This window comes from Schistocerca piceifrons, chromosome 2, assembly GCF_021461385.2.
Source record: "Schistocerca piceifrons isolate TAMUIC-IGC-003096 chromosome 2, iqSchPice1.1, whole genome shotgun sequence".
NCBI classification, from domain to species: Eukaryota; Metazoa; Arthropoda; class Insecta; order Orthoptera; family Acrididae; genus Schistocerca; species Schistocerca piceifrons.
Window position 1 is genome coordinate 136772718 of NC_060139.1, and position 21746 is coordinate 136794463.

At 41.9% G+C, this 21746-nt stretch overlaps 1 protein-coding gene across 8 annotated transcripts in view; it reads right to left on the reverse strand.

The window, feature by feature from the left end:
* Window positions 1-21746, reverse strand: part of LOC124774903 (choline-phosphate cytidylyltransferase A-like) — a 126992-nt gene that overhangs the window by 73686 nt on the left and 31560 nt on the right. For all 8 annotated transcript variants that reach the window (XM_047249567.1, XM_047249566.1, XM_047249569.1 and 5 more), the window contains exon 4: window positions 13829-13945. In XM_047249567.1, the coding sequence (XP_047105523.1) occupies window positions 13829-13945 (117 nt within the window). The remainder of the gene's footprint in view (window positions 1-13828; window positions 13946-21746) is intronic.

The window sequence follows — 21746 nt, forward strand, 5'->3', positions numbered from 1 at the left end:
AGATATTTGTATTCCTTTTCACCCGCTTCATCTACTGCGTTTTTATACTTCCTCTTTTCATCAATTAAATTCAGTATGTATTGTGTTACCCAAGGATTTCTACTAGCCATCGTCTTTTTACCTACTTGATCCTTTGCTGCCTTCACCATTTCATCTCTCAAAGCTACCCATTCTTCTTCTACAGTATTCCTTTCCCCTGTTCTTGTCCACTGTTTATAATGCTACCTCTGAAGCTCTCTACAACCTCTGGTTATTTCAAATTATCCAAGTCCCATCTCCTTAACGTCCTACTTTTTTTACAGTTTCTTCAGTTCTAATCTACAGTTCATAGCGAATAAATTGTGGTCGGAGTCTAATTCTGCCCATGGAAAGTCTTCAAATTTAAAACCTGGCTCCTAAATCTCTGTCTTATCATTATACACTGAAGAGCCAAAGAAACTAGTACACCTGCCTAATATCATGTATGGCCCATGTGAGCATGCAGAAGTGCTGCAACACTAATTGGCAGGAACTGATGAATAACATGAATCCTGCAGAGCTATCCATAAATCCATAAGAGTACGAGGGGGTGGAGATCTCTTCTGAACAGCACGTTGTAAGGCATCCCAAATATACTCAATAATGTTCATGTCTGTGGTTTGGTGGCCAGCAGAAATGTTTAACCTCAGAAGAGTGCTCCTGGAGCCACTCTGCAGTAATTCTGGACCTGTGGGGTGTCACAATGTCCTTCTGGAATTGTCAAGTCCATCAGAATACTCAATGGACATGAATGGATGCGGGTGATCAGACATGATGCTTATGTACATGTTGCCTGTTCAGAGTCTTATCTAGGCGTACCAGAGGTCCCATATCACTCCAATTGCACACATCCCACACCATTACAGAGCCTCCACCAGCTTGAACAGTCCCCTGCTGACATACAGGGTCCACGGATTCTTTAAGTTGTCTCCATACCAGTAAACACCCATCTGCTCGAGACAATTTGAAACGAGATTTTTCTGACTATGCAACATGTTTCCAGTCATCAACTGTCCAATGTCAGTGTTGATGGCCCAGGCGAGGCATAAAGCTTCGTGTCGTGCAGTCATCAAGGGTTCATGAGTGGGCCTTGATGTCCAAAAGCCCATATTGATGATGTTTTGTTGAATGGTTCGCACGCTGACACTTGTTGATGATCCAGCACTGAAATCTGCTGCAATCTGCAGAAGGGTTGCACATCTGTCACGTTGAATGATTCTCTTCGGCAGTCATTGGTCCTGTTCTTAAACGATCTTTTTCCAGCCACAGCAATGTCAGAGATTCGATTTTTTGCTGGATTCCTGATATTCATGGTACACTCGTGAAATAGCCCTACGAAAATCCCCACTTCATCGCTACCTCAAAGATGCTGTGTCCCACCGCTCGTGCCCTGATTATAACACCACATTCAAACTTGCTTAAATCTTGATAACCTGCCATTGTAGCAGCAGTAACTGATCCAATAACTGCGCCAGACACTTGCTGTCTTAAGATAGGTGTTGCCGACTGCAGCGCCGTGTTGTGCTTGTTTATATACTTCTCTATCTGAATACGCATGCCTATACCAGTTTTTTTGGCGCTTCAATGTGTAATCTATCTCAAACCTTCTGGTATCGCCAGGCCTCTTCCACTTATACAACCTTCTTTCATGATTCTTAAACAAAGTGTTAGCAATGATTAAATTACGCTGTATGCAAAATTCTACCAGTTCCCTTCGTCTTTCATTTCTTCCCCCAATCCATATTCATCTACTACTTTTCTTTCTTTTCCTTTTCCTACTATCAAATTCCAATCCCCCACGACTATTAATTTTTTGTCTCCCTTAACAATCTGAATAATTTCTTTTATCACATCACACATTTCTTCAATCTCTTCATCATCAGTGGAGCTAGTTGGCATATAAACATGTACTACTGTGGTAGGTGTGGGCTTCATGTCTACTTTGGCTACAACAGTGCGTTCACTATGCTGTTCGTAGGAGCTTATCCGTATTCGTATTTTACATTACCCATATCTGATTTTGTATTTATAACCCTGTATTCAGCTGACCGGAAGTCCTGTTCCTCCTGCCATCAAACTCCACTAGTTCCCCAGATATCTAACTTTAATCTGTCCATTTCCCTTTCTAAATTTTCTAACCTTCCTGCCCAATTAAGGGATTGGGCATTCCACACTCTTCTCCATAGAATGCCAGTTTTGTTTCTCCTGATAACATCCTCCAGAGTAGTCCCTGCCCAGAGATCCAAATGGGGGACTATTTTACATCCAGAATATTTTACCCACGAGGACACCATCGTCATTTAATCAGACAGTAAAGCTGCCTTGGGAAAATTACAGCTGTAGTTTCCCCTTGCTTTCAGTCATTCACAGCACCAGCATGGCAATGCTGTTTTGACTGATTTTGCAAGCCCTGTTCAATCAATCATCCAGACTGCTACCTCTGCAACTACTGAAAAGGCTGCTGCCCCTCTTCAGGAACCACTGTTATACAGAAGCAAAAAAGAGACAATGAGCAACTCAAGGAAATAACAAAATGTTAATATCTTGGTGGCAATGTGAAGGAAAACAATATACATTTCAAAGAAAATAAGAGTGCTTCCAAATTAAGAACAACTTCTGTTGAATGAGCACATCACCTTCCAAACTAAGAAAGGATTTGTAAAGACCTTTGTGTGGAGTACCCTGGCATATGGGTGTGAAATCTGAAAATCAGCAAAGCAAGAAAAATCTCACCTCGAAGCTGCAGAAATGTTGTTCTGGGGGAGAATTACAAGAGAAGAGAGAAGAAAGAACACTGAAAGTTATGGGGCAATCCAAAGTGAAACTTTCTGACACTTAATAAGAAATGATTTTTTTTCCCCAAAAACATTTTTAAAGTCAAGATCATCAGAAGAAAATGAAGGGATGACTGAGAACATCCTATTTAAAAAACAGGATCAATAAGATGGGAGCTCTTTATACATGGAGATGAAAAGGACTGCTGAAGAGGGGAAGCTGTAGCTGCAGACAAGACGAAGCCTTTTGAGAGGAGGAGGAAGAGGAGGAGGAGGAGAAAATGACTTGCATGTTTTTGTCAAACAGTGGAAAATTTCCTGCTCCTCCTCCAGCCCTACACTTGCCTCCTAACCCATCTCACCAATCCTACCTCCCCTTCACTCCCCACCCCAGCCCCAGCACGTGCACAGCCTCTTGATGCTGCACCTAGTACACCATGTCACTGCACACACCCCAGAGAACCACTAACATCTTACCTCACCTCTACCCTGATATCCCTCCCCCTCACTACCCCCCCTACCTGCTCTGTACCCCCACCACCAACCCCAGGGATTTCTGTTCACCTGAGACACAGTCATAGTCGAGTGTTGATGCTTGGAGACAACACTGTCACATGTGTTTTGGTGTTTCGTTTTGTCTATGTCTGATGAAGGACTTGGTCCATAAATAGTTTAGCAGTAAAGGATATTACTCCCTGTATAGTACAAGTCTCTCTCTCTCTCTCTCTCTCTCTCTCTCTCTCTCTCTCTCTCTCTCTCTCTCTCAGAGCTACATAGTGTAGGGACTGCAGTTTGGCAGGTGGACTGGGGTGGGATTATGTCACATGGGGTAGGCAGAGGGAGAAAGAGGCAGGAAGTGGGAGGAGGTGTAGGGATTTGGTAGACTTGGTGGTATGGAAGGGTACAGCAGTTATGTGGGACAGGAACGCAGGAGGGAGAGGCAGCTGGCGCATGGGCACTAGAGCCAGTGCGTTTGTGCAGTGCACAATGCAATGGTGTGGAATTGTGGATTGGGAGGGCTGAGGATTACAGAGACAAAGGAAGAGGAGACTGGGTAGAGGGTGTGGGTGCAGGGAGTTAGTGGAAAATGAGGGCAGGAGGACTGCCGAAGTGAAAAATGTATGGCATGAATAAGTCCTATCCGCATAATTCAGAAAATTATGATCACAATATATATGTTTTAGGATTGATAGGTTCCACAGTGTGGACACGATAGCATTGTCCTCCAAATGCAATGCTGTAACAGAAACCACAGTTTTTAGACAGATCAACACCTACCCACACCATTTACAGCAATCGTTTTACAATGAAGAGTAAGTAAAGCAACAAAGTAAATAAAAATATTTCAATTGATATTTTTATTTATTTCTCTGTTTTAAGCAACAGTATTTAAGCAACCTAGAACATTAATGCTCCAGTTGCTTAATTAGAACATTATTAAGTCCACATGACCAGTTTTGGCCTTTATACTAGGCCCTTGCGAAGCTTATCTGAAGCTGTCATATGTTAATACATAATGGTGGGTATATAAATATTTTATATACGAAGAGATGAGACATAATGCTTATACAAATACATAACAAATGCAGAAAGAATATACAGGATGGATACAATTAAACTTTCAATACTTGACAGGGGCTCCCAAGAAAAAGCGAGTGATCGTAGAACAATGAAACTTTGTGGAAGGACATGCGGATGAGAAATAATGAACAAAACATTGAAAGAAACACATTGTAATTTCCACAAGAGAGGGAAACATTTGTTAATGGCATGCCTTGTTTACAGTACAGGTCACAAACATTGCTCAACATGACAACCACCTGCATCCATCGGAAACTCTGAACCGTCTTAGAGATAGCTCTACTGCTGCCCAAAACATCTCAGGTGGGATGATGGTTACCTCCATCACTTTGCTCATCTTCAACCTCCAATGTGTGTTACTGTCCCAGTGATAAACCCTGTCCTTTACGTAAACCTACAGCCAGAAATCACATGGGTTCAAATATGGTGACCTTGGTAGCTATGCAGTTTGGAACGATCTGTCAATGATTTGATTTTTTCAAAATGTGTTACAGAATAACCAAGTGACCTCATGAGCAATGTAAGATGACATTCCCTCGTGCATCATTAACAGTTGAGTCCAAAGAACCTCTCTCTCATAGAGCAGGAATCACATGTTGGCAAAGATAACAGTAATGTGTGCCGTTCAACACTGCAAATCCTTGATTTTAAAGGTGCGAGTTCCTCCATACATCGCCATACCATTACTGCTGCCAAATGGCAAATCATCACACTAACGCTTCTAACAACACAAATCCTGCAGTGCGCAGTCTGAACATTATTCCTATAAAGTTGTCTACCCATCCGTAAATAGTTTTCCGTGTACACTGACTCAAAAAGTGAAAGTTTAATTATAACCACCCACATAACATACATTATCCTGTAGAGAAGCACCTTCAAATGACAAAAACTGTAAAAGCGAGAGACTTTAAGAAAGTTTCGAGCCCAGTTACGTCACAAGAGGAATGAGTTTGTCATAACTATAAAAACTATACAATCCAATCCCTCAAAACTGTTAACACGCTGTAGCTTAAGAAGAGATACTGATGTGTTTCAAAATTACAATTGCAAAGTATGTTTACAAATAACTAGATAAAAATACTTTTGTAAGAAATCAACAATGCATCCCAGCTACATTAGAGCCGTCAACAGTTCCTGGTGATTTAAATTTCACTTGCTAGAGGACATACCCTTAGGTTCGACTTGCATTTGTTTTATACTTTTATTGAAAAACCAAATAATTTCTTCCAGCATTTTATTTGAAAAACATACAACTGTAATTTTTAAATATGTCAGAATATAATTCTTCTTAAGCTATAGCATATTAACTGTTTCAATGCAATGGATTGTACAGTTTTTATACTTATTTTCTCATGACATCATTGTGTGCAGAACTTTTTTAAATCCACTTGACTTTCACTGTTTCCATCATTTAATGCTGCTTCTCTACAGCATAACATAAGTTATATACTTTTTCTGCACTTTCACTGTACATATATAACCGCTATCTCTTATCTCCTATTACATATAATACTTATACCCTCAGCATATTGGGTATTAAAATATGGCACTTTCAGATATACTTGATAAATACCTAACACAAAGGCCAAACACGGCCGTGTAAACTTAATAAAGTTCTAAGTAAGCAACTGGAGTGGCTTTTCATTAACTGAGGTGTTGAGAACCATAAGGGCCTAGAAAGCACACTGTCACTGAGCCCACATTTAAGTGGATATCACAGAAACCAATGAGACAGCTTTTCATGAATGTTCATACATACAATGTGAGCCTAAAGCACAGATAAATCTGACTCACCATAAGATCAACAGATGTCAAAAGCATGAATAAATGCTATGATTATGATGTGTTTTAGGCCCTTATGGTTCTCAGCGCCTGTCACGTGTTTATGGAAATGTTGTCTTCTGGACATGGTACAAAGGCCAGGGTGTCCCCCGTAGGCGACGCGCGTTGGTATGGCCCAGTCAGCGTGAGAAATATGCAAGGGTTACCCTATCATGGATGGCGATGACTAAACGAGCTAGCCCTCACATCCCATCTTGCATCACTCAATGTTGGCACCATGACTGGACGGTACAATGAACTACCTAAAGCTCGACGCATAGACATCTGTGCAGTTCAAGAAACATGGTGGAGTGGAAACAAATCGTACGACATTGGACGCGGTTACAAGCTGATGTACAAGGGCACACTCAGAACAGCTAGTGGCGATGGCATTATAGCATCATCCAAGTTTAACAGTAATATCTCTGAAACGCAAAAATATGATGATCACCTGATGAAGATTGTGTACATCACAGATGGCAGAAAAATCCACTTTTTCAGTGCCTACACTCCAGAAACTGGCCAAGCAACTTCCATCAAGGATGCCTTTTGGAGGATGCTTAATGCAAAGACTGCTGAAGTGCCCCAGATCATCATCACTGGTGATCTGAATGGGCACATAGGGTGCAGAGAGGAAGAACATACTGCTCACAGTGGGCATGGATTTGGATAAAAGAATGATGACAGTCAGTGTATCCTCGATTTCTCAGAAGCTCATAACCTGGCAACTGCAAACACATGGTTCAAATAGTGTGACTCACATCTAATCACGCATTACAGCAGCACTAATGCCATGCAGATTGACTACATCCTCTTGAGACACCGTGATCTCAAAGATGTGCTTGATGCAAAGGTCATTCCCTATGAAACAGTTGTGACACAACACCGTCCATTGATCTGGAAGCTACGAAACAAGTTGCCAACAAACAAGCACGTAGATCGCACAGGACCTGCACGAATCAAATGGTGAAAATTCAAGGATAAGGAAGCCAACATCACAGCCTGAATTACTTTGCCACTAGTTACCTTTGGCACCAGTTACCACAGTTGAAGAAAGCTGGGAGAAACTGAAAGGGTCTGCTCATGAAGCTGCACATGCAACAAAACCAGGACGATGGAGGATCGATAGAGATATGTGGCTCTGGAATGACACCATCAAAGACATGGTACACGCATAGAAACGATTGTATCATGAGTTACTTGCCAATAAAACATCGGAGCGATGGAATGCATACAGAACAGCCTGTAGAGATGCAAAACAGGCTATAGCAGCAACCAAATCCTCACGTTATGCTGATGTAGACGCAAAACTTGAAACACATGAAGGAGAGCAGGACATATATCGACTCGCTGAAGCAAGACATCGCAATTCGGAAGATGTTCATCAGTTTACGGAGTCAATGATGGGTTCTGTAATCTGCTAGTTGACTGGAAGAAGGCCAGAGAACGATGGCGCAGCTATTTCACAGAAGAGTTCCCCTATCCACCAATACCCACTGGCCATGCTGTTGAAGGGCCCGCAAGAGAAATTGCAGTCAAAGAGGTCAAGACTGCTTTGAGGAAAATGAAGCCTGGGTAAGCCATCAGCCCAGATGATCTTCCAGCATAGGCAACAGATACGCAACAGAGCACCACTGTGCCTATCTTTAAGAAGAAGGGAAATCCTGCTGCGTGCACCAACTACTGTCCAATTCGACTTCTCTGCCACGCCATGAAAATCTTTGAGCGTGTTCTGGACCAAAGAATCTATGAGATCACACAGATTTCCAGAAACCAAGTTGGATTTGTGACGAAATGCAGCACAACTGATGTGATCCATGCTGCAAGACTCTTAGTCGAGAAACCGCATGAGAAAGCCAGCATCTAGCATTCCTGGATCTCGGCTAGGTCTTTGACTGGGTGCCTCACAGCATCAACAGTATAATGTGTCAGAGCAGCTTATTAACTGGGTGCAGTTACTTTATGCACAGCCAGGAAGTTATGTCCGTACAACTTCAGGACTATCTAAGGACTTTCCCATCAAAGTCAGCGTCCATCAAGGTTCTGAATTATCACCGCTTCTGTTCATTCTCGTAATGGACACCGTGACAGCTGACCTGCACCGGCCATTATCAAGGACCCTACTTAATGCTGAAGATGTAATGCTGCTAGCAGAAAACAAGCTCGATCTGAAGAGCCAAACTCAAAAATGGAGTGAAAGGTTGGTGCAACACGGTTTGCACCTTAATTTGAAGAAAACCGAGTACATGACATCAGACAGACATGAAATGGGAACCATCACGATTAATGGTGTGAAGATCTGACTCATGTGAGTAAGTTTAAGTACCTTGATTCCACAATCACTGTTGACAGCCGACTCATCGAAGAGGTCAACACCAGAACTCACACAGCCCGGATGAAGTGGCAAACAACAACCGGATCACTTACAACCGCAGGATGAAAGATAACTTAAAATCAAAAGTCTATCACACTGTCATCTGACCAGTCACCTTGTACAGTGCTGGCCGACTGTGGTGTTGAGACAGAACACCACCTAAGTGTAATGGAAACGAAGATGCTAAGGTGGACAGTGGGCCTCACTAAGTTAGATCATGTTTCCAATGACAGCATTAGGAAACAGTTTGGTGTTGCACCAATCCAAGACAAGATGCATGAGTGTTGTCTTCAATCATTTGGGCATGTTTTACAGGCCAGTGATGACTCAATTAACAAGGCGGGTTACACACTTGAAGTAGTTGGCAGAAGACCCAAAGGATGACCTAACCAACGTTGGGCTGATACAATTCATATAGACCTTAAATGCACGAAAATCCACCCAGATGCAGCCTGTGATAGAGTGAAATGAAGACAACGGACCCATGTAGCAGACCCCGCAGGCACGCGGGACAAACACTGAAGGAAAAGAAGAAGAAAGATGGTTCTCAGTGCCTCAACTGAATAACAAATGTGGAATCAGCACCCTCCAGACAAGGAAAACTAACAACTGTGATTATGTTGATATTCTGTAAACTATTTGATTTCAGAATTCTTTTACTCTCTATCTCTTGCTAGTCACAGAACAGTTTTTCTGAGGCTTAAAGGCCATCTGAAGTGGAGCCACCGAGTAGCTCCAATTGAATAAGGAATTCAAACCACTAGCTTTTGTGGTTTCAGGATAGTGTTGCCTCCTTAAATCCGACAAAGCATGAGACATGTATTTCCCATTAGACCATGTTTGATAAGCTGAAGATATTGACATCTTTTTTGAATTTGATTAATGCTTACTGTAGCCTCATAAAATAACTAACAACAGTGAAATTTGGCGGCAGGAGGAACAGTGTGTCCAGCCAAGTGAATGAAGGACTATAAATACAAAATCAAGTAGGGGTAATGTAAGAGTAGAATAAGAAAATAAAAATGTGAGTGAGCTACTACAAACAGCATGTGGACACATTATCATGGCCAAGATAGCCATGAAGCCAACACTGAATACACTAGTACAAGTTTATATGCCATCTAGCTCTGAAGATGAAGAAGAGACGAAATTATTCAGATAGTTACAGGAGATGAAAATTTAATAGTGATGAGGGACTGGAATTTGATAGTACGAAAAGGAAACAAGGCAAAAATAGTTGGTGAACAAGGACTGGCGGGAAGGAACGAAAGAGGAAGCTGTCTGGTATAATTTGGACAGATCATACTTCGTCACTACCGCATGGTTTAAAAACCACAATGAAGGTCCTATATGTGGACAAGAACTGGAAACACAGGAAGGTGTCAAATGCATTTCATCATGGTAGGACAGATATTTCAAAACCAGATTTTTAACTGCAGAATATTTCCAGGGGCAGAGTGGACTCTGTCCATAATTTATTGGGGATGTAGTACACATTAAAGCTGAAAACTTGCAGAAAAGTAGGAAAGTAAGGAAATGCAGCACAGGTTAGTCGAAATAAATAGAATGACGAAGGGCGATTTTGGCATGACTGACAAAAAGAGGTAGCCTTGAGAGATGAAATAGTGAAGGCAGCAGATGATAAAATCAGTATAAACACATGGTCTAACAGAAACACTTGTATAATGCACAGGATACAAGACCTAATTTATGAAAGGAGAAAATATAAAAATTCAGCAAATCAAGCAGGAAGAAGTGAAAACGGATAACTAAAAAATAAGACTGACCGAAAGTGAAAAATGGCAAAGCAGGAATGGCTAGATAAGAAATGCATGGACGTATAATCATGCATAACGAGGGGAAAGATGAGGCTGCCTACAGAATAATTAAAGTGACCTCTGAAGAAGATAGAAGCAGCTGTATCTCTGTCAAGAGTTCACATGGCAAGCCAATACCAAGCAATGAAGGGGAAACTGAAAAACTTCTATGGGAGGTGGGACAACCATAAGGATAGAGAATTGCAAAACCAACCTTGGTTGCAAACACTGTTTTATGCCATTAAGTGATGATGTATGTGATAGTACTGGAGGGGGTGCCGCTAAGTGGTGATGTACATGAAAGAACTGGAAGGAAACATGAGGATTTCTTCATTCGAATGCTAGCAAGCATATGAGGAGCATGGAAAAATATACAAACGGTGAGCCAGTAGAGATGAACTTAATGTATGGAATAGCTAATTGCAATCGACGAACTGCTGGATACATTTACTGAGAATGCTTTCTAGATAGACATAAACCACACCACAGTTTGTCTGAACGTCTGCATTGAAATTTGTGTGGGTAAAGGTAATTAACAATAGGCAGTGCTAGTGAGGACAGCCCACAATTGGTGCATTCTGTCGTTAGGGAAGAAAGTGTGTTTGGTGCCGTGGAGATTAATCCAAGTGCAAGCATACATACCATTGCCTCGGACTTAAGAATTTCTTGTAGCAGTGTTGAGCGTTTTTAGATGCCTTGTCATTACATGCCTTTCATCTCCAAAGAGTGTAACTATTGCTCCCCAATAACCATCCTGTATGTGTACACTTTGCACAGTGCTTTCTGATACAAAGTGACCAAGATGTGCATTTCCCAGGCTGTGTGTTGCTCACTGATGAGGCTACATTCACTAGGGATGGCGTATTCAATCAGCGCAACAAGCATTTATGGGTATCAGAAAACCCCATGGTGTGCAGTACCACACCACGACACATCATCATTTCACAATCAATGTGTGGGCGAGTTTGGTTGGTGACTGCTGACCTTTTACCATTCCACTGGACAGTCTTGAATTATCAGACTTTTCGGGAACAGATTCTTCTTGGCTTGAAGATGTTTCAGCAAATGCGAGGCACAGCATGTAGTTCCAACATGATACAGTTTTCGATCATTTTGGACTGGCTGTTCACGGGCTTTTGAACAGGTCATTCCCACATCAATGGAATGGGTGTGGTGGACCATGGACCATTCCCCTTGCCCCCCCCCCCCCCCACCCCCCACCCCCCCCACTCAGCAGATATTCTTGAGCCTTGATTTCTTTCTGTGGGCAGCCATGAAATCTCATGTATCATGATCCTTTGGAGTCTGAAATGGATATCACTGCAAGAATCGTCTGTGCAGGTGCTACAATCAAAGAAACTCCAAGCAAGTTCGAGCATGTCTGGCAGTCAATGCTCTGCTGGTGTTGGGAGTGTGTTGCAATCTGATGGTACAACTTTTAATCATCTGTTGTAACATTAGAGCTGTATTCACATTTGTGGCCACATGTTACTATGCTATTCTCAATCTTTATGGTGTGCCTCACCTCCCCCAGAAGTTTGTCACAACAGTTCTGAAACAGCCAGTACAGAAGGGGTACACACGGGAGACAAACTGGAAGGTAATGTTATAGAAAGGGAAGAGGAAGTAAACAAAGGTGAGACAGAAGATAGTATACTGACAGCAGAGTATATGAGACTGGTGAAATACGCTCAGACGTCAAGCAGAATGTAATACTTCTAATTTCTAAGAAAGCACGTGTCGGCAGGTGTGAATATTCCCAAACTATCAGTTTAATACCTCATGCTTGCAAAATACTGACACGTATTATTTACAGAAGAATGAAAAAACTGGTAGAGGCCAACCTCATAAAAGATCAGCTTGGGTTCCAGAAAAATGTTGGGACACACAAGTCAATGCTGCCCCTATGAGTTGTCTTAGAAGATAGGTTCAAGAAAGGCAAATATATGTTTACTGCATTTGTAGATATAGAGAAAGCTTTTGACAATGCTGACCAGGTTCTCCTCTTCGAAATTCTGGAGGAAACAGGAATAAAACACAGGGTGCAAAAGTTGGCAAATATTTATTCACAACTTGCACAGAAATCAGAATGCAATTATAAGAATATAAAGATATAAAAGGGAAGCAGTGATTGAGAAGGGTTTGAGACAGGGTTGCGGATTATCTCCAATGTACTGTAATACTCCAATGTTATTTAATCTGTACATTAAGTAAGGGAAACCAAGGAGAAATTTGTACAGGGAATTAAAATATCAGATAGAAGAAATAAAGACTACGAGATTTGCCAATGACATTGTTATTCTGTTGGAGGTTGCAAAGTACTTGGATGAGTGACTGAACACAATGGACAGTGTCTTTAAAAGAATTTACAAAATGAACATCAACAAAAGTAAAACAAAGGTACCTGAATGTAGTTGAATTAAATCACGCAATGCTGAGAGAATTAGATTAGGAAATTAGACACTAATAGTAGTAGACGAGTTTTGCTGTTTGGGCAGTAAAATAACTGATGATGACCAAAGTAGAGAATATATAACATGTAAACAAACTGTAGGGAAAAAAAAATTAAGAAAATGAGGAATTTGTTAACATTTAATATAAGTTTAGTTGTCTTTTCTGAAGTTATTTGTCTGGAGTACAGCATTGTATGGAAATAAAATGTGGATGATAAAAAATTCAGACAAGAATAGAAATGTGGTGCTACAGAAGGATGTTGTTGATTACAAGGGTAGATCATATAACTAATGAGGAGGCACTGAACAGAACTGATGAAAAAAATTGTGGCATAACTTAATTAAAAGAACTGATAAACAGACATGATTCATCATGGGGCATGAAGGAACTGCCAGTTTGGTATCTGAGTGAAGCGTAGAGGTAGAATTGTAGATGGAGACCAAGGAATGAATGCAGTAAGGCAGTTAAAATGGGTGCAAGTTGCAGTTTTAATTCAGTAATGAAGAGGCCTGCACAGGACAGAGTAGCATGGAGAGCTGCATCAAACCAGTTGCGAAAGCGCGAAAAAAAAAAATTACTTTTCAAGCGCAAACGTAATAACATTCTCAGATAAATCTCGGTTGTAAGAATAATTCCTGAATCTCTGCATCACGCGCAAAGTATATTAGCATGTAGTGTCAATGTCCATCAGCTGTCTCTCAACAAATATCTGCTTCCTAGGATTTCTTATCACTTCGTATGTTACCACTGTAGATAGAAGGATGGAACACACTAGTCAGAAGAATGGATTTACTCATCAATTAACTGGATCTGCTAATTCATATACTTGCGTCAAGTGACTACCCCATTTGAGTGATGGGGAGAGGGGGAGCAGGGGGGGGAGGGGGAGCAGGGGGGGAGGGGGAGCAGGGGGGAGAAAGAGGGGAGAGGGGGAGGGCACTTGCTGATCAACAAATTTAATAATTTTTAACAATTTTTGGCATACAAACCTCCTACAATAAGGTAAACGTTTGGAAATAAGTTTTTTGCCTGCAGCAACTGACGGGCATGCCCTTGGTGAAACAGATCATATATTCCATCAGCATACACCCTTATTGGTCGACCAACTGTGAGAAAAATACAATTGTTAGTACTGTTGACAATTAAGAAAAAAAGAATGATTCAATATTACATTAACAAATTATATCTCAGAAAAGATATCTTAAAACCACCAAAGTCTTTAAATGACTCATTATATTATTTTCAACTAATTTTCATTTTGAATACTCATGAAGTTAACAAATATCAGTAACATAACATGGACGGGGATGTCCTGTGACATCAAACGTACAGGCAGAACATAGAAGTTCAGTGAAGTACAATTTAAAATCATGATGCCTGATATAGTGGAGTCCTGTGCTCTATCTGTAATTTTCACATCAATGGACTCTCATTCAATGTTATGAGGATATCTGTCAACTTGATTATGATTTATGATAAAAACTGTTAATATAACAGATTTTGCAATTTTAAGACATCTTCTCTGAATCATTAAAGAGCCATGTAGCAGTGCTTGCAGAAAAAAGTATTTGGAACAAATTATGATTAGGATACATTTGATGTAATTGGATTGATAAAAAACCTGTTCATCAAGGGACAGCAGGAGAAAACTTATATGAAGGATAAACAAATCTGCAAACTTTTGGATACTGGCTCCTTATGGCGTAACGGCTGGTGGGGAAGAAAGAGAGGTGAAGGAAAAGGACTGGAGAGGTTGAGAAAATGGAGAGGCACTTTGCACTTTATCAAACCCTTCAATAATTCTCCCCTGACCCAGGGTTCTGGGCAACTTTTATGAACTCTCTTCACTTCCTCAATCTTTCCAGTCCTTTTCTTCACCCCTCTTTCTTCCCCTTCAAGCCTTCTGGCAGGAGAAGCAACCACATGTCCGAAAGTTTGCACATTTCTTTAACCTTCACAAAAGTTTTCTCCTGCCACCGCTTGGTGAGTACATTTATTAGTTACAACACATTATCAAAAATTGATTAGGATAGATTGCTACACATCATAAAGAGGACACATTGGGGAGCAGACAGGCACAATGAAAAGATTGTCACGCACTGAGTTTCAGCCGAAACCTTCTTCAGAAAGTAAAACACACACACATTCACACAAGCAAGCACACCTCATGCACACATGACCACTATCTATGGCTGCTCCAACCAGAGTGCAACTGTCGCACTAAATAGAAGCAGCGATAAGGACTGGGATGGGGAGGGAGAAGGGGGAGGGGGGGGGGGGGGGAGAGAAGTCAGCACAAACCGGCAGTGTGTGCAGAGACTATGTGATGACAGGACAAGGCTGCCAGGTGCAGCTTTGGGAGGCTGTTGGGGATGTGGGGGGAGGGGGGGGGGGCACGGTAGAAAAGGAGAGGAGCAGGGAAGAGGAAAAGAGCAGTGGGTGCCTTGGCAGAGAGCAGCAGACATTGAGGGTGAGGGGAAGTGAACTGGGAGAAGGTGACAGGAGGGAGGAAGAAGAAACTGTTGGCTAGAGGGAATGGGGATAGTAGATTACCATAGGTTCAGATAGGGATCATTTCTGGAGCAGAGGATGTGTTTTACAGATAACTCCCATCTGCATAGTTTCGAGAAGCTGGTGGTGGAGGGAATCTTATGACCAAGGTTGTGAAGCAGCCACTGAAATTGAGCTTGTTTTGCTCAACTGCATGTTGTACTATGATGTGATCAACTTTATTCTTAGCAACAGTTTGGTGGAGGCTAAGCATCCTAGTGGACTGCTTGTAGTCGTACCAATCAAAAAGCTGTGCAATGATGGCAGCACAGCTGGCCTGGCCTCTGAAGCAGTAGGATAAGCGTGTGACAGAACTGGAACAGAAAGAAAGTACTGGGTGTATGGATTGGGAAAGTCTTGCATCTGTGTCTTTCACAGAGATTATGACGCCTGTGGCTAGGTTTTTGAATTGGGAGTGGCCTAGGGGGATGAACCAGGATGCTGTGGAGGTTGGGTGGCCAATGGAACACCACTTTAGGTGGGTGAGGGGGGAAGGAGCTTGGGTAGGATGTCCCTCATTTCAGGGACATGATGATATATAATCAAAGCCCAGATCAACAATGGGGTTAAGTTGTTCCAGTCCAGGGTGGGATTGAGTGACAAAGGGGGCGCTCATTTGCAGCTGGTCCTTGGGGGTGGCAGGAGGATTAGGTGTGTTACAGGAAACCTCTTTGGGGACTAGGCTGGGAGGATAGAGCCTGTCTGTGAAGGCCTTTGTGAGGCCTCTGGCATACTGGGCAAGAGAGTTTTTGTCACTGCAGAGAGACAGTTCCTAGGTGGCCAGACTGTGTGGGAGTGATTTTTCAGTGTGGGGGGATGACAGCATCCCCAAGTCCCCCCAAACTAAAGTGTCGTTCTGTTGGCAACACAACCTCCACAACATCCTGGTTCACCCCTATGCTACTCCCAATCCCAAACCCTTGACACAGAAATGATATCCCTGTGGAAGACACAGGTGCAAGACCTGCCCAATCCACCCACCCAGCACTTCCTATTCAGGTTTATCCTAGTCTGCAAGGGGCCATAAAACCTGAGAAAGCAGCCTTGTCATTCACCAATTCTGTTGCAATCACTGAATAGCTTTTCATATCGGTGTGACTACCAACCAGCTGTCCACCAGGACGACTGCTCACCGTTAATCTGTAGCCAACAGCAGCAAAGTGGACCACCCAGTGGCACAACATGCAACTGAACATAATGTGCTTGATTTCAATGGCTGCTTCACAACCCAGGCCATATGGATCCTCCTTCCCATCACCAGCATTTCTGAACTGTGCAGATGGGAGCTATCCTTACAAAACATTCACTGCTCCTGAAATCTTCCTGGCCTCAATATATAGTAACCTGCTGTCCCCACACCCTCAAAACAATGGTTTTTGCCCACTCTGTCCTATCATCTCATCTCAATTCACGTCACCTCATCCTCACTGCATGCCGCTCTCTGCTATGGCACCCAGCAGTCTTTTCACCTTTTCCACCCATCTGCTGTTCCACTACCTGTTCCTCCTCCTCCCACCCCATACCTTCTTGATACTGTGCCTAGTAGGGTTGCCCTGTCATCATACAGTCCTTGCACACTCCTCCAGGCTGCACCAACTCTTTCCCCTCATCCGTACTGTGCTGTTCTTCCCCCTTCCCCACCACAGTTCAGATTACTGCTTCTGTTCAAAACAGCTTAGTTCCATTCTGGTTGGAGACAGGGTTCATATATGTGCAAGGAGTGCTTGCTTGTGTGAATGTGTGTGTTTTCCTTTCTGAAGAAGGCTTTGGCCAAAAGCTCAACAAGTAACAGTCTTTTCATTATGGTTGTCTGTCACTCGAAGTGTCACTGTTATGGTGAGTAGTAATCTATCCAATTCATAATATTGTTAATATTCAAACCTGAACTTTCCATTGTTTGAACAAATTATACATTTTAAAAAGTGTATTACAATCTTTAAACATGAAAGTAAGGGTTAAGTTTTGTTATCTAATATATTCATTTAAAAGATATTAAGACTATACAAAAAGTATACTATGTGCAAATGTTAATTCCTCATCCTGAGCTTTCATGCCCGTAGATGACTCCCCAGGTAGATAATGAAATAAATGCAAACAGAAGAAAATAGAAAACAGTGTAATTCAATGAAGAAGGCCGGGATGATATAGCTAAAAAATAAATTTGTAAGGAAGAAAAGAAAATGACCAAAATTCGAAACTGGTGCTCAATTTGAAATGTGTTATTCAAAGATAAATGTCTTAATGTCAGTCATTTTCATCACAGCACACACTGCTGTTACTACATACTATATTAGGGAAAGCACAACTTCATGACCAATTGCAAAATCTGTGGGTATACATTAACTTTCTACCATCAAGCAATGACAGAGACTGACCTCCTGTCCTACGTCTTTTTTTATTTTGTTTTACTTTAGGGTGCAAAAACAACTAGGGTCATACACACCCATGCCAGAACCACAGTACATGAAGATGAGAAAGGAGTTAGAAATGATTACAGATTAAGCCCAATCGACGGAAGGAAAGACAGCTAAAAACATGGACTTGGAGAAAGGTCCATAAAATACTGCATAGAGACAACGGAGATCCTGAACTAAAGATTAAATGTCCTTCGTCATATTGCTACGATTGATAATAAGTAAAATGCGGTCCACAGCCTGTGTGTTATTTACTAAAATGGCTTATAACTCAGACAGCAAACATAAATTAGAATGTTGTTGTTGTTGTGGTCTTCAGTCCTGAGACTGGTTTGATGCAGCTCTCCATGCTACTCTATCCTGTGCAAGCTTTTTCATCTCCCAGTACCTACTGCAACCTACATCCTTCTGAATCTGCTTAGTGTATTCATCTCTACGATTTTTACCCTCCACGCTGCCCTCCAATACTAAATTGGTGATCCCTTGATGCCTCAGAACATGTCCTACCAACCGATCCCTTCTTCTGGTCAAGTTGTGCCACAAACTTCTCTTCTCCCCAATCCTATTCAATACTTCCTCATTAGTTATGTGATCTACCCATCTAATCTTCAGCATTCTTCTGTAGCAACACATTTCGAAAGCTTCTATTCTCTTCTTTTCCAAACTATTTATCGTCCATGTTTCACTTCCATACATGGCTACACTCCATACGAATACTTTCAGAAATGACTTCCTGACACTTAAATCAATACTGGATGTTAACAAATTTCTCTTCTTCAGAAACGCTTTCCTTGCCATTACCAGCCTACATTTTATATCCTCTCTACTTCGACCATCATCAGTTATTTTGCTCCCCAAATAGCAAAACTCCTTTACTACTTTAAGTGCCTCATTTCCTAATCTAATTCCCTCAGCATCACCCGACTTAATTAGACTACATTCCATTATCCTTGTTTTGCTTTTGTTGATGTTCATCTTATATCCTCCTTTCAAGACACTGTCCATTCCATTCACCTGCTCTTCCAAGTCCTTTGCTATCTCTGACAGAATTACAATGTCATCGGCGAACCTCAAAGTTTTTATTTCTTCTCCATGAATTTTAATACCTACTCCGAATTTTTCTTTTGTTTCCTTTACTGCTTGCTCAATATACAGATTGAACAACATCGGGGAGAGGCTACAACCCTGTCTTACTCCCTTCCCAACCACTGCTTCCCTTTCATGTCCCTCGACTCTTATAACTGCCATCTGGTTTCTGTACAAATTGTAAATAGCCTTCCGCTCCCTGTATTTTACCCCTGCCACCTTTAGAATTTGAAAGAGAGTATTCCAGTCAACATTGTCAAAAGCTTTCTCTAAGTCTACAAATGCTAGAAACGTAGGTTTGCCTTTCCTTAATCTTTCTTCTAAGATAAGTCGTAAGGTCAGTATTGCCTCACGTGTTCCAGTGTTTCTACGGAATCCAAACTGATCTTCCCCGAGGTTGGCTTCTACTAGTTTTTCCATTCGTCTGTAAAGAATTCGTGTTTGTATTTTGCAGCTGTGACTTATTAAGCTGATAGTTCGGTAATTTTCACATCTGTCAACACCTGCTTTCTTTGGGATTGGAATTATTATATTCTTCTTGAAGTCTGAGGGTATTTCGCCTGTTTCATACATCTTGCTCACCAGATGGTAGTTTTGTCAGGACTGGCTCTCCCACGGCCGTCAGTAGTTCCAATGGAATATTGTCTACTCCGGGGGCCTTGTTTCGACTCAGGTCTTTCAGTGCTCTGTCAAACTCTTCACGCAGTATCATATCTCCCATTTCATCTTCATCTACATCCTCTTCCATTTCCATAATATTGTCCTCAAGTACATCGCCCTTGTATAGACCCTCTATATACTCCTTCCACCTTTCTGCTTTCCCTTCTTTGCTTAGAACTGGGTTTCCATCTGAGCTCTTGATATTCATACAAGTCGTTCTCTTATCTCCAAAGGTCTCTTTAATTTTCCTGTAGGCGGTATCTATCTTACCCCTAGTGAGATAGGCCTCTACATCCTTACATTTGTCCTCTAGCCATCCCTGATTAGCCATTTTGCACTTCCTGACGATCTCATTTTTGAGACGTTTGTGTTCCTTTTTGCCTGTTTCACTTACTGCATTTTTATATTTTCTCCTTTCATCAATTAAATTCAATATTTCTTCTGTTACCCAAGGATTTCTACTAGCCCTCGTCTTTTTACCTACTTGATCTTCTGCTGCCTTCACTACTTCATCCCTCAAAGCTACCCATTCTTCTTCTACTGTATTTATTTCCCCCATTCCTGTCAATTGCTCCCTTATGCTCTCCCTGAATCTCTGTACAACCTCTGGTTCTTTTAGTTTATCCAGGTCCCATCTCCTTAAATTCCCACCTTTTTGCAGTTTCTTCAGTTTTAATCTACAGGTCATAACCAATAGATTGTGGTCAGAGTCCACATCTGCCCCTGGAAATGTCTTACAATTTAAAACCTGGTTCCTAAATCTCTGTCTTACCATTATATAATCTATCTGATACCTTTTAGTATCTCCAGGGTTCTTCCATGTATACAACCTTCTTTCATGATTCTTAAACCAAGTGTTAGTTATGATTATGTTGTGCTCTGTGCAAAATTCGACCAGGCGGCTTCCTCTTTCATTTCTGTCCCCCAATCCATATTCACCTACTATGTTTCCTTCTCTCCCTTTTCCTACACTCGAATTCCAGTCACCCATTACTATTAAATTTTCGTCTCCCTTCACAATCTGAATAATTTCTTTTATTTCATCATACATTTCTTCAATTTCTTCGTCATCTGCAGAGCTAGTTGGCATATAAACTTGTATTACTGTAGTAGGCGTGGGCTTCGTATCCATCTTGGCCACAATAATGCGTTCACTATGCTGTTTGTAGTAGCTTACCCGCATTCCTATTTTCCTATTCATTATTAAACCTACTCCTGCATTACCCCTATTTGATTTTGTGTTTATAACCCTGTAGTCACCTGACCAGAAGTCTTGTTCCTCCTGCCACCGAACTTCACTAATTCCCACTATATCTAACTTCAACCTATCCATTTCCCTTTTTAAATTTTCTAACCTACCTGCCCGATTAAGGGATCTGACATTCCACGCTCCGATCCGTAGAACGCCAGTTTTCTTTCTCCTGATAACGACATCCTCTTGAGTAGTCCCCGCCCGGAGATCCGAATGGGGGACTATTTTACCTCCGGAGTATTTTACCCAAGAGGACGCCATCATCATGTAATCATACAGTCAAGCTGCATGCCCTCGGGAAAAATTACGGCTGTAGTTTCCCCTTGCTTTCAGCCGTTCGCAGTACCAGCACAGCAAGGCCGTTTTGGTTATTGTTACAAGGCCAGATCAGTCAATCATCCAGACTGTTGCCCTTGCAACTACTGAAAAGGCTGCTACCCCTCTTCAGGAACCACACGTTTGTCTGGCCTCTCAACAGATACCCCTCCGTTGGGGTTGCACCTACGGTACGGCTATCTGTATCGCTGAGGCACGCAAGCCTCCCCACCAACGGCAAGGTCCATGGTTCATGGGGGGGGGAAATTAGAATGTATGTGGTTTTAAAAAAAAAAGAGCATTCCATCAGGAAATGGCGAACCATCAACAGTTGAGGACATTGAGCACATATTGGTGGGGGATCACCACTTAAGAAATGGCGATGGCTAAAAAGACAGTGTTCAATATACAATGTAGCTAAAGTGATGATCTCATGGCGAGGGGGCCGAGAGGAGGTTGGCCACGCTGCTGGGAAAGGTTTAATTCCCCGGAGCTTGTTCCCATTAAAGGAAGACCAGTGGTGACTCCAAAGTGACACCACCTGCTGACAGAGAACAACACAGGGGTCACCTGAGGGAATGGAAGTACCAGCAGGCTGAGGTTCAAGGACTGCAGTGTCACAGCCCTGTT